Here is a 14358-nt window from a genome sequence, read left to right as displayed (position 1 = left end):
ATGAAATTTGTACAAAAAAATCTTGTCTCAGTTCTGGATGAGATGTAGAACGTGGACTTGCTCCTTGAAAATATGAGTGGTTTTCTTCATATTTAAATAAGTATAGACCCACAACTCTTTTGTAAGAAAACTAGTTAACAGCTGCCATTCTTCATCCATGATAACTGTTCTCCCTTCCTCCCCACAAAAAAGGTGTGTGTGAGTTAATGTTTAAATAAAGAGGATTACAAACATATCCTTTTGATTAAGAATCATGGATATTGCTATCGTTATACATTCCTTTTGAAAGGAAATGTAAACGAGCCACCTTGTAAACCGAATGATAGAAACTTCATTAACAGGAGTGAATTGCATCTAGAAGCTTCAACACCCAAATCCAATTTCTGAGGCAGCTTTTGTAATTTCAAGATGTGAATTTTTGAAATGAGCTTGTCACTGTAGGATTTCCAAACCAAAGTGTGGCACATGTTCAGGGTCTGGCCTGAAATGACAAGGACTCATACTGTATCTTCTGCTAGGTTAAACATCTTCTCGTATAACATGGCACTTGCCAGGTGTGCAACACATTTCCTTATTGTGTGTACAGGTGTTGATAATGGAGAGGCCAGTAAGTGGGAGAGAAGAATTTTCAAGAAGTTCTCTAGAATGCTCCATAAATTACATTCTTAAAAGGATATTCAGGTATAGATTAGGGACGAAACTCAAGCCTCATTTTAAACCAGTGTGCAACCCCACAGCAGTCAGTTGAGTGACACAGAAGTGAGAGCAGAACTTGGCACTCAATGTTCATATATACTACCACATGATCCATATTTGTAGCAGCTTGAACCACTGCTGCCAATGGTTTGATCTTGGAGGATTGCTGGTATCATCTTGCAACTCCAGAACTGACGAGAGAACTTCACCTTCCATTTTGAGAGATGTCTCTGCAGATCCTCTAATGATTCACTACCCTTGGTGCTATGTGCTCAGAACAATCTAGAAGGCAGTGACTGTTGGGTCTGTCTTTTCTTCAGGGTAAATCACTTTTCTAGTATATCCCACTGTAAGCCACCCCCCCCCCACCCAATTTCTCTGAATGATTCTGATGTCTCTGCCTCATTTTAGAGAGAGCTGTATTATGCTATGACTTTTGCATAAAATGTTTCGTTTAGGTGGCAAGGTACATAATCGGTTCATTAACTGTAGGTGTATTGTTATAACAGGAAAATGACTCCCTACATAACTAGCCTTATATTTAATATACATTTCCTTTTTTAATTACTTAGGGGAACAATGAGAGAGATGTTGCTCCCTTTCATATTTCTCCCAAGTGCTGGTGTGCTCGCACACATTTGAAGTGGTGGTGTTGGGGTAAGGAAGGGTTGTTTTGACTTCTGAGATCTGCTGATCTGTGGTGTTATGGTTTGGAGTAGCCTCAGATTAGCACACTACCAGCCACAACCCTAGCTTTGCTCTGGAGGAGCATACCGTGACTGCAATATAGTTTCTGATCTGGTCCCCTCTTTATTCCTGTCCCTAACAAACCGTGGTTCGATTTTCTCTTGTTTTTATATTCTCCCTCTCCTAAATACACTGGATGAAATTCTGGCCCCACTGATGTCAAAGGGAGTTTTGCTATTGATTTCCATGGGGGCCAGGACTTCACCCTCTATTCCAGCAGTTGCCTGAGGCCAGTGTTCGTTCTGTACACTGCACAGCAACAGTAATGTTGTAGTTTTTATGTTCTGTGAAATATGTTCTTAGATGGGGTGTTTTTTTTTAAATGAAAGTACCTATAAATTACATTGTAAATGTTTTGGGGCAGGTACCGTGTCTTCCTGTTTGCCAGTACAGCACCTAGCATTGTGGATCCTGGTCCTGACTGGAGTCTTCCAGCACGACAACTAATAAATACTATTAATCATTTTTTTGTTCACAACTATAACACTTCTCTCATCTGCACAGAGATTAGCAAAGCGAAAATGGTAGCAGTAAATTCAGGTCCATCAGATTACTGTTCAGGCCACTGGTAAAATCAAGTCCCACACTACACGAGTAGTTGTGTGAGTAATAAAAGTCAGTGGAACTACTTGCGTGAGTGACTATGCATTGTTGTGGCCCACCGCAAATGCCCCAAATAAATCAATGAAGTAAGGTATTACGCAACATGAGTATGGGAGGCAGAACCAGACCTTTGACTCTTACTGTTAAAGCAAAGGTATGATTAAAAATCCTGCATGTTTGCATGTTGTTCTGCATAATTCATGTACTTCCCGTGCAGAATTGCACAAAGCTGGAACCAATTTTTCAATTCTTTTTTTACAGAAAGGATAGCAATTATTGCTTTTTTAAATCCCCTCTCTTCTTCTCCTTATGCATCCAGGTATTAAGTGCCCTTCATCTCTGAGCTCTTGTGTATCCGCTTGTGAGACCCAATAAGTTATATTAGTACAGGACAGGATCTGGGCTTTGCTAAGTCACTGGAGCTTACCCAGCAGCACTGAATTTATTGTTCAGTAAGTGCAAGGTCTAATGTAAGTCTGCAGTTTCTTTTCCTATGAAATCCTTAGCAATCTCACCTTCACCAGACCCTTGTTTGGAAATTCACTGGATGCATTTACATTTGTAGAAGGACTTTTTTACAGCACCATTTTATTTTTAAAGTGAATTTGTCAGATCTGAGCACTTTTAAAAGTGAGATGGCAAATCTTAGGAAGATCAAATGAGCTCAGAAAGAAAAAGACTGATATTGTCTGAAAAGCAGTTAGGTGACCATATAATTATTTTTTTCTAATTTCAAAGGCAGCTTTAAAACTCAGAAAGCTGTTTGGCAATGCCATGAATTTAATAATACAGTAATTTTGTGAAAGGATAATTGTGCAGCTTTTTAGAATAAGGAATCATTCAAAAGCTAACACCGGAACAGTCTAGCTGGGGGAGAAAATATACTAGGATATACTCCAAATCAAATTTAGACATAAAAAGGAAGCCATGCCTTCTGGGTAAACTTTGTGACAAGCTATTGCATTCTTATCTTACCAAAAATCACTAGGATTCTGTGTCTCTTTTGTTCACATGCATAAATGAGAATTACCATACACCTTCCTCAGGGAATATTTGGAAGTCTTGGCAGCCTGGTTGCCCTGTCTAACAATCCCTCATTCCTCTTCTGTTCTTCCAAAAACCTCTTTCTCCCCACAAATAAGCAAAAACTTAACTCTGCTGTTGCTAACCAATGTTTTGAGAGCTCTGATGATGCATGGCCCCTACTGCCATCCTTAAATCCCAGAGTGACATGGGGCCTCCCAACCTCCTCCCATACAGGGGAGAGTGGCTGGCATCATACGTAGGAGTTGCCATAATGGATCAGAGACTATTGTCTAACATCCTGTCTCTGACAGTGATCAACACCAGGTGCTTCAGGGAATGTGCCAGAAATCCCACAGTAGGCAGATGTGGAATAATGTGCCCGCCAAGGAAGTCTTTACTTTTACACTCACTCAGTTTTGTGGATAACTTCTATTTTTCTTGGGTTGCCTCAGTTTCTGTGGGGTGGTCAATGGGATGAAAGGCTCACTGGGACATTGGGTCCAGAGTGGTAAAGCAGGCTGGTGGGGACATATGGACAATGAGGGGTGAAAAAGCAGTTTATTTTTAACAGAGGTAGTTCTAACTAACATTTTTTTTAATGCTATCTGCCTGTTATTGCTAGTCTACCTTGTCTAAGCTTCTTTGGCAGGGGCTGTCTGTCATTATGTGTTTATACACTGTCTAATGCCATGGATTTCCAATCCTGACTGAGGCCTCTAAATGCTACCGTAATAAACTGCTACTAATACTAAAGCTCCTCTAATGCCATTGGACCTGTCCTGCTCAGATCACTCTACGTGGCAATGAAACAGCATTAGAAAGCGTTACATAAACCCTGGACAGAATAGTGTTGCAGGTGCAGGTATGGAGCAGGAGGAAGAGCAGATTGCACCACACGCATCCCAAATGTTATTTTCTTTTAAAATGTGTATATTTGCATATGGAGAAAGGGAAGATAAGGAGATTTTAAAGCACATGAGACTTGAGAGTTTTCTCTCCCTGTCAGCAGCTACACATGCGTTCCTTTGCTGTCTGAGTAATTAATGGTGGATGAAGGGTGACGTCTTGAACCCTCTAGAGGCTGCCTAACATGATAAGCAAGGCAAAAAGCATCACTAATACATTCACATATACTAGGTACATCCTTCTTCAATTGCCAGTGAGGACAATGAATGAAATATTGGCACTTCAAAGAACACTATCACACTTTGATCATGCTTAGTAAAAGAGGTGGATGAATATGAACCTTGAGAATATGAGTAAAAAGGTCATGTGTATGAAATATTGTATGACACTGCAGGACACACAAAGTCCTGCCCAGTCTTCAGTTTCTGTCATTTTGAATTTTCTGTCAACAGAAGCTTTAAAAGCTTAAGTTCATTCTGCAAAATCGTACTGTGGGATTTACCTCTGCTGAAAGAAGTGTTTTGACATGAAAACAAATCTTTTAACACTTTCCACACAGGCCAAAGAGATTTCCTCAGATACTCTCAGAAGTTGGTGCATCTTGTAGAACTACAATACTTTTCAGCTGACACTCAAGACCATTCCGCATTATGGGGATAAATACAGTACCAGCATGATGAGGTTTATTATTTAAATGCCATTGGAAGCCAGCTAAACGAATGTCAGCCATAAACCAGAGTTATAAAGGACCTTATTAAGGTTAGAGTGTACACACAGTATGAAGACATAAGTAGTGAATGAGCTATCCTACTGCTTGCTTACCTTGTGAGAACTGATATAATCCACGTAATTGCGTATTGACTGGCACATGACCAAGACATTCAGTTCTAGATTCTCAGTTGGCATAAATTGCTGGAGATCCATTGAAGTCAATGGAGCTATGCTGATTCACCCCATGTGAGGGTCTGACCCACACTTTTCTAAATGTCATAACTGGAAGTAGAAAGTCTCAACTTGAATATTAGCTCACCAGGGATCACTGTCATAAACCCGCCGTACCTAACGTTCTTTCATTTTTTTGAAATGTTGTAAAGGTATCAAAAGCTAAGGACTTGTATGATAACTTTTACTTTTGCTTTCAAAATCTGACTGCCATGTTATTGCATAGTGTTGCATTCTTATTGATCTTTCTTTATTTTGTTGTTTCAGGTTGGGTTTCCCAATGATGATTATGTCCTGTACTATTGGGATGTGTTACCTGCTTGTTGCTCATGTCGTACTGGGTTTGAACACTTAATAATTTGTACTTTCAAGACAAAAAGAAGATTTCTGTCTCGTTCAATCTATACATCAGAGCACTAAGACGACACCATAGAAAAGAAGAAGAAAAAAACCCCACTTTAAAAAGCGATGTATTGATTAAAATGATTGGCAGTCTCACTTTTTGTCATTCATAACCTTATCTTCTGTGAACAATTTGCAGAGCTGAGTATTGAAGTTTAAAGGATTCAAAGTGTTTGTCATGGTCAATATTAATAAGCACATAAAGAGATACCATCACAAGGGAATATGTTGTGTCCTGAAACTTTGTCTTGCCACAATCTGAGTACAGTCATAGATGAAAAAGCCTCATTCACAATGGAAGATGTTCAGTAGTTTCTTCTTAGGGGTTCATTTGTCTTTCTCAGTATATTTAGCTATTTGTATTAAAGTAACTAACATTCAATCTGTACAAGCTGTAACAATTGACATATAAGTAGACAATCTGTACACTATAAGTGATGTACCATTATCTAGGTTCAAAAATAAAAACATCCCAATAAAAATTTGGTATGGAAGAAATTATTCTTTTGAAATTGACTAATAAGTCATACGCCATAATGTGTTTTCATTTTAAAATTTCTTGTTCTTTCTAATCTTGTTGGCCATAGAATGTGCAAAGCAATTTACATTTTTTTTTCAATTATTAATTCAGTTCTTTGGTGGATTACCCTAAATCTTTTAATAGGTTCAGATACTACCTGAAAAATGGAATCATACTTTGGCTGTGCTTTTGTTTTCTTTGATAATACTGTGTTCACTCATGTATATTGATTTTTATATTTGGCTATTGGACCAGGTCACATTATTTATTATGAAAGCAATTTCAATCTTCATCTTAAAAAGAAAAGGAGTACTAGTGTCACCTTAGAGACTAACCAATTTATTTGAGCATAAGCTTTCGTGAGCTATAGCTCACTTCATCATGAAAGCTGGTGCTCAAATAAATTGGTTAGTCTCTAAGGTGCCACAAGTACTCCTTTTCTTTTTGCGAATACAGACTAACACGGCTGCTACTCTGAAACCAATCCTCATCTTCTAAGCCTTTCCTGGGACTGGCCCAAATTACCCAAAGGTCTGTCTCATCCTGTGTAACACTAGAATTGACATGCTGAAGAGTGAAACTCATGTGAATAGGGGTGAATTTCAGTGAGCGAACGCAGAAGAACAAATGATGTCATTTGCTCCTGTTTCTCATAAAATGATCTGGCAAGTGAGAAAGGAAACCAGTAATAGTATCTTTCCCCCAGAGGATTTAATATTAATAATAAAACATATAGCTTGACCCACCCAAGTAGCTGGAGTAGCTGATCATTTGCAGGTTGCATTCCTTGACTAAATGCCTTTGACTTAAAAATCTAATTTAATAAGCATAATTCAAATTAGCTACAATGTTCCTTCAAAGAATGATTATCCCTCCTCCATGTTCCCTCATCTCAATAATGAGTGCAAATCCCAGACCCCCTTTTCAATATGTTGCTTTATAAACAAACAGAACAAATAAACCCAGCCTGAAACACATACTTATGGGACTGAACTGGGCCTAACTCCCATTCAAATCCACAGGAAAGCTGCAAAGTTTTTCTTTGGAGGAGTGCTTTACTCTGTAATGAATGAAATTCTGTTAGCACTCGAGAAACGTGTGTGCTAATTTGTGTTGATCCATAGTTTTAAAAAATCATGGTAGTTTCAATTGCCCTCCACATTTCTCATGTCATGCTTATGATAGTGAGGTCGAGGGGTTGCCCTTTACATGCTGAATAAAGCAAGTGAGATAGTTGATTCAAAACCCCTTAAATGCATTTGTTGTTACATATTGCCTTTTACTCACCAGTGTATATAATATGTTTCTTTTTCTTAGCTATAAGAATCAGTCTTACCTTTTGAGGGCCAAGCCTTCTACATAACTTTAAAAAAAATTGTAATAAAAATAAACCCTTGTTTGAGTTCCTGCAACACCAAACATAGTTAAGCCAATAATGTGATTGCATGACCACACATGAAAATACCTGGCCCCATTTGCAACTTCCTGGAAAGGGATGGTGGGGCATTGGGTCACATTACCACCTACCCATCACATCTACTCATCCAAAATACTGGTGTGGGTAGGAGGTCTCATTGGTTTCTATCTAGGAAGCTCTGCCAGCAGAACTGTTTTGAGATTTTCTTTGTCCTAAACTACTCGATCTGCCAGTGGTGGGTGTATAGTACACAGGGAATAAAATATTATGTTTAAACAGTTATCCCATATTCTGAGGCAACCAAAAGTTTTGGAATAAATGCAGTCTTTTTCTAGAAGAAGTTTGCTATGCTGTAATATTTTTCTGATAATTTCCTTGAAATAAAACTGACTTATTACCTGGATCATCCTTGCTGCTTCATTTGTATTGTGAGACCAGGCTTACTGAGAGCACAGAGGACAAAACAAATGAGGAACATAAGATAATGTTGTTTGTTTGCACAGGGTTTTATGCAATTGTAATCGAGTGCTCAGCAACCAAGGGAAGAATGGTGATACATCAACACGTTTTTCTGCCATATTACTCTTGTTTCTCACTTCAGCAGACAATGTACTTAAATGAGAATTACACACGTACTTCCGAGCATTTCAAGATAATGCAATAATTTTCATTGACATCCTTCATAATTATCAGAGTAATCTGCACAGCAGAATGGCTACATGCTCAACATAACTAGTGCACGGGATTGGTTGGAATACTATTTACAATGAAAATGAATTTAAAAGTTTGAAAAACAGAGTAGTTTAGTAATACATTATATAATTAGATCATCTCTTGTATGCTTGGGGCGGGTATCTGTGAGGCTGATTCTCATTTTCACGAAGGCCCCTTTACATCACTCTGGCAATGAAATAGGTTTTAGAGTGAATGTAAATTTATGCCTAGTTTGAGGCCCTTTTACCAGAATGGTGTAATGAAAAAACTAGGCCCTGTATGTACAATTTCCACCCCTTTGGCCTGACAGGAAGTATGCGGTGACCTAAGATTTAAGAGACATGGATTAAATTCCTGGCTTTGGGGAAGTCACTTAACCTCTCTCTGTCTCAATTCCCCATCTGTAAAATGGAGATGATAGCACTTCCCTACGTCACAGTTTGTGAGAGGCTCAGATAGTATAGCAATGAGGATTACATTAGTACCATAGATAGATTCACTGCTACATTACTCTATTGAAACCAATGTGGACACAGAAAATTTTTAGAACCTACATTGCAAGATAATTCAGAAATAACTAGCCACCAAAGAGAGGATATCTTACTGTTTGTCCAGAAGACCTGCCTACTGATCTAATTCATTATTATTAATCAAATAATATTTTAATATGTTTATCACCATGGTAACCAAGTGTCTTTGAATGCATCACTTCAGTTCAACCAAAATAATGTTTAAAATCTATCATAGTTTTTTCAGAGAAGATTCCAATGTTCTTCCTGAAAGGACAAGTACTATATAATTTACTTTGACTTTTTATGACAAACAGAAAGTATTAAAGCATGGGAGGTTTCAACAGAAGTATCACTCCTCTCGACCTGTAAATTTCTCTAGAATTGTAAACATCAAGGATAATATTATGTAAATTTAAAGAAAGATTATCTTTTGTGAATTTGTTATTCATTTTTCACCCATTTCAATAGCTTTGTACGTAATTGAAACGTAACAGTAAATCAGGACTTTTTTTTCCTTTCTGCTCATTGTGGGCAATTTTAACATTTAAAAGCAGAAATGCATTTAACTCTTGATTGTAAGCATCTCTCATAAATCATAGCCCAATGGGGAATTTTGCCACTAATTTCAATAAAGCAAGGATTTCACCCTTGATTCACAATCACTATAAGAATGAAATGTACTGCAGTATGATATTTGTGATACTAACTTCAGACAATGGAAATCCAGCAGAAGTGAGGCCAATAGAAAGGAATATAAACTATGGCAAGTATTGTGTAAGAAGGAAGGTTAAGATGGAATTTGAAGACCAAATAGTCAGAGATAAAAACAAATAACTATATCAAAACTAGGAAGACAAGGGTGCATTGGACTGCCACTGGATAAGGGGAACAATTAAAGAAAGGGGACCATACAAAATAATGAATGGTATAGAACAGGTAGAGTTGGCACGTTTATTGCGCCTTTCTCAAAGTACAATACAAGGGGACAGTCAATGGAAATATTAGGCAGAGATTTTCAAACTGATTAAAGGAAATATTTTTCACATCATGCACAATTTGGAACTCACTGCAATAGGATATCACTAAGGCAAAATTAAACAGAAGTAATTGTTATTTACATGTGAGCATCCAGAGTTACAATAATAAGGATTAGTAAACCTCAGAGGATTTTGAAAGAGATATAATACCTTATGCTTCAGGACATAAGTCAAATTCTAACTCATAGCATAGGAAGAAATTTTCCTTGTTGGGTAGGTTATTTCTAGAGCTGGTTAGGAAGTCTCCAACAAAAACTGGCTTTTCTTTGGAAAAATGCTGAGTTTGTGTAAAATTTCAAGGTTTTGGAATTTTTCATTCCATCTTGAAACAAAACGGAGACCTTTCCATTTTTTTCATGGAGACAGAGACCCACTGCAGAATACCCCATACCATCGTAGTTAGAGCACTTGTGTGGGATGTGAAAGACCCAGTTTCAGGTCCCTGTTGTGCCTGATTCCATTTCAATCTATATATTGGGGGTAATGACATCTACTTTTGTAAACACAGAAATCTTCACACGCTATATAGCTACTAAGTACTTATTTTTATAAATAACATAGGATTAGGATTAGCTGCAAACACCATCTATTATTTTAAAGACCCAGGTGTGGAAAAAATGTGGAAGCGCCCTAGTTGATTCGCTCAGTCTCTTCTCTGCCCGCCTTAACAGCTCTATCAGTCCATCCGGTGACTGCAGTTACCTCAAACTCCCTTCTGGCCACAAATCAGTTCTCTGTCTCCCCTCCAGCAACTCAATCCTCGGCCTCACCACAGCCTCATTAGCAAAATTCAACCATTAGCTTCCCAGACCTGCACCTTGCGCCTCTGCTTTCTAGCAAAATGAATTCTCTGCCTTCCATCAGATGATGAGATAGGGTGTGAATTGGACAAGGGCCACTCTGCTCACAAATTCCCTGATCCTATATTCCACCCAACCTCCTTCAAATCCAATTTTTTTTCACTATAGTTTCTCCATTACAGACACGAGACACCCTATTAAAACATAAATCGTCTAAAAAAGGAGCCACACATTCTGTGCAATTCATGCAAGCCCATAACCTTATTTATATGAACCTCTTGCCCTTGCTACATGTCATCTGGCATTCACACTGAGGCCTGAAATTAGAAAAAGAATATAGAGAAGCAGGGGGATTGTTGGTTCATGGGATTAATAGGCTATTGAGCCTTTCACCTCAAGGGCACTGCTCAAACCTAACTAAGGTAAGTATTCACTGTAAATCATTTCTATTTGATGTCTGGTCTGTATCGTCTGTGAAATGAGTTTGGTGGTCTTGGCCAGGGAACAAGTGCCACATAATACATAGCGCTCACAGATAGCCTGAGAAAAAGGACCAAAGAGCTGACACGGCGTCATGGCTGGAGCAATAGAGCTGCTACCAGAGCCGGCTCCAGGCCCCAGTGTTCCAAGCAGGTGCTTGGGGCGGCAGAGTTTCCGCGGCAGTGGCAATTCGGAGGCAGCTCCTCTGTCCCCGGCAACTCGGTGGCAGCTTCTCCCTTTTGTTGTCCGCGGCGGCAGTTTTTTTCACTGCTTGGGGCGGCAAAAACTGGAGAGCCGGCCCTGCCTGCTATTAATTCTTCAAGAAAATGGATTTATATTTGTTGATTAGGAGCGTGCAGACCTGGCCCAAACTAGGTGAAAAAAAAAAAGAGGGAAGGGGACTGTGCAGTTCTGTAGGGAGGCAAGGGAACAGTTAGTGGGGATGTCTGGGTGTCTTCAGCCTCCTCATTCAATCCATCTCCCAAGTCAATGGAAATGTTCCCATTAACTTCCCTGGGAATTGGCTCAGGCCCTGTGTGTGGTGCTTCCCTATCAAGGTAGAGAGACATTACTGAGGAAGTGTGGAGAAGGTTGAAATGTTGCTGCTTATGTTCTACGTCCTTTGTGACCACATACTGACTTCCAGTCGTCAGGGCTGTTAATCTAGCCACTGTTCAAAACTCTAATAAATCAATACATGGAAATAAAGGAAATTTATTCCTAAATTTGCCAATGTCAGAGGTATGTGTTCAGTTAATCATTGATCTAGCTAGCCATCTACCATCTCACATATTTAATAGTGTGGTGGGAGAGCAAAATGCTACAGCCATTGAGTTGAAGGTTTAAACCCTCAGCAAGTCGGAGACTGCTTTGGCTTGTGAGGTAAATTGAAAACGAAAGTTTTTTCCAGAATTGACTCAGGAGTGCTTAAGGCTCAGGGTGCCTTTTTTGTTTGTTTTGTTTTGTTTTCCTCCTCACTGTCCCTCTTGCATTTACTGTTGAGCTCAAAGAGCTAACAGCTACAGCCACCAAAATTGAATTTTTAGCCCCTCAACAATCCTGAGAGTGGGAGATCCGCAAACTGAATTTTTTCTTTCTTTGTTTTATATATAAAAAAAAGTTATTTGATTTCTTTTTGTGAGGAGGAAGTATTTAAAGCTTTGGGTTGCTGGTTATTTTCTCTGGAACAAGAAGTTTATTAGTAGATGGATGCTGGGAATGAGGCAATGCATTTCAAGTTTGCCTTGAAGGTTCATGCACTTTCATTGAGTCTGGTCAGTACATGTCTAAGCACTGTAACATAAGTGGTAAAAATGATAGACCTGAACGGTATTTCTTCACCTCTCGACCTCATGAGAGTGAGGAAAAAAAATACTCCTCTAAGACTACAGAAGTCAGGGGTTTCTGACCCTAAAACTTGAGGTAAGAAAGGAATGGAAAAACACCAGCTGAGAAAACACCTCTGATAAACCACAATAAATCTTGTACTGTGTTCACATGCGTAATAGATAACAGTTGCCATTAAAATCTTGACAATTATTGTTTGAAAGTAATGAATATTACTACATACTTGGTGGGTATAGGCAACTCCACCTATAGCTAAGTTTCCTGGTACTTCCTATTACAAGACTCCTGGGTCCAAAGCCAGTTGCTTATAATTTTGTGAAACTTTAACAGTTTGGGTTAAAAATTTCACTGCTGAGTGTTTTCCTCATGCTAAATTTTTGGCAAAAGTTTCAGCAAAAATGGTTCAGCTGTTTCGAAGAACAAGATTAGGGGGAAATAGATTTTTAAGCCCATATTTTAAAAAAAAAATAATCATGCCACCTTTTTAATTGAGATGATCTAGTGCCCCCGAGGTTTTGAAGCAGGGACTTGAAAACTGGCAGAAAGCCACCGTGGTGTCAGGGATATGTTCTTTTTCTGGCCCATGAAAAACTGCACAAATTTGGCCATGTTAAAACACTTCGAAAAATCTCAGTTCACACCTGCTCAGTAGACACTGCTTAGACTTTGACAGCTAAATTCTCAGCGGATTTTGCCTGCCTTGAGCATGCTTTATCCTAGGATTGCATGGGATGAACAGAACTTTCCCTGCAATCTCTGGTCCAAGCTGCTGTGGCTCTGGACCCAGGAACGGAGAACAGGCAGACTCTCTCGTGCTTTCAGTGCTGCCCTTGCTATTGACCAGGCAGTGTGGGGGAGGAACAACCTAACTGAAATACAGAGGACAGGAGCAACCTTAATGTTGGCATTTCCTAACTTCTACCTGTTTCACTTTGCAACCTTAATGCTCTTTTCATATTTTTTGCATGTAATAAGTGTGTCTATAGTAAGTGTATGGAAATGAATTGAGCTAAACTCAAATGGAGGCCACTTTAATGCTGAATGAGAGTCTCCACACAGGGGTTTAATGCAGTTTAACTAAGCCACTTTAAATTCACATTTTTAGTTCATTCTGATTCAATTTTCCTGAATGTCCCCATGTAAACAAGCCCTTTACGTCTTCCCTGCCCTAAAAATAGGGAAGATGGGTATTGTGTTGTAGGGAGAGCTTTTGACTGTCTGAGAAAGACTGACTGTCTCAAAGCAAGAGAGAGCAGCTGAGGATAACAGGTTTTTTGAAACAGACAGTGCCCTTGTTATGTTAATAGGTTTTCTGCTAAAACAAAAGTTCTGCATTAAAGTGTTGGATTTTGTAAACAAGTCGTCAACATCCTTTTTAAATGTATTTACATTACAGTTTTGGCTTCTTATTCCTAGTAAAATTGATGCCAACTTGCATTTCATTTGATTGTGGAATGATACAGGCATCACAGTGATAAAACATAAAGGAACTCACACATTTCTTCCCACTAACACTGATCAAAACTCTTGTGTAGCTTAAACACATTTGCCTCGTCAGTGTGTTTAAGAGGAAAACAACTTACGTTTGCAGTAGGTGAGCAGCAGTGAATGTAGCCTGTTCTTAAACAGTCTCCAGGACACATCCTTTTTCAGAAGGGAGGGGGGCAGTGTGATGGATCTGAAGTCAGGGATTACAATTCCCATCAGCCCACTCCCCCTTCCTCCTGACTAAAGGGGAAAGGCCCTGAGCCGGGAAGTGACTGGGTTTTATTTGGGATCTGCAGCCATGTGGCAAGGAGGAACTGCGGGGAAGATGAAGCAGGAGATACATGGTGAATAGGGAGCTGGAGAAAAGACCCAGAAACTGTCTGCAGAGCGGCATGTAGAATAGAATGCGACTGCCGGGCATCACAGCTGGGTGCAGGGCTGGGTGAGGCTTCTGGGGGAGCAGCAGCAGATGGTCAGGAAGCCAATGCATAGGGACCCCAATGGGAGGCATTACCTGAGCCTGGCTTGGAAAACTGTAAGCTCCTATTTGCTTGAATAGAGACTGGACTGGAGAGAAGAGCCCTGACTCATGACTGGACTGCCCTAGGAGCCCAAACAGGGAACAGTGAGGGTTGCCAATTTTGTTTGGATATATTCCTGGAGGTTTCATCAAACGATATAACCTTTAATATTAAAGATTAATCTTTAATTCCTGGAGACT

General features: G+C 39.3%; 1 protein-coding gene across 1 annotated transcript in view; it reads left to right on the top strand.

The window, feature by feature from the left end:
- The window catches only part of OCA2 (OCA2 melanosomal transmembrane protein), a 291900-nt gene extending 285716 nt beyond the window's left edge, over positions 1 to 6184 (top strand). Inside the window, exon 23 of the mRNA XM_048858880.2 lies at positions 5188 to 6184. Coding sequence (XP_048714837.1) covers positions 5188 to 5275 — 88 coding nt within the window. The 3' untranslated portion in view covers positions 5276 to 6184. The remainder of the gene's footprint in view (positions 1 to 5187) is intronic.
- Positions 6185 to 14358: the final 8174 nt, after the last annotated feature.

Source organism: Caretta caretta, chromosome 1 (genome assembly GCF_965140235.1).
Source record: "Caretta caretta isolate rCarCar2 chromosome 1, rCarCar1.hap1, whole genome shotgun sequence".
NCBI classification, from domain to species: domain Eukaryota; kingdom Metazoa; phylum Chordata; order Testudines; family Cheloniidae; genus Caretta; species Caretta caretta.
The sequence above is the reverse complement of the archived record's forward strand: the minus strand, read 5'-3'. Positions and strand labels throughout refer to the sequence as shown.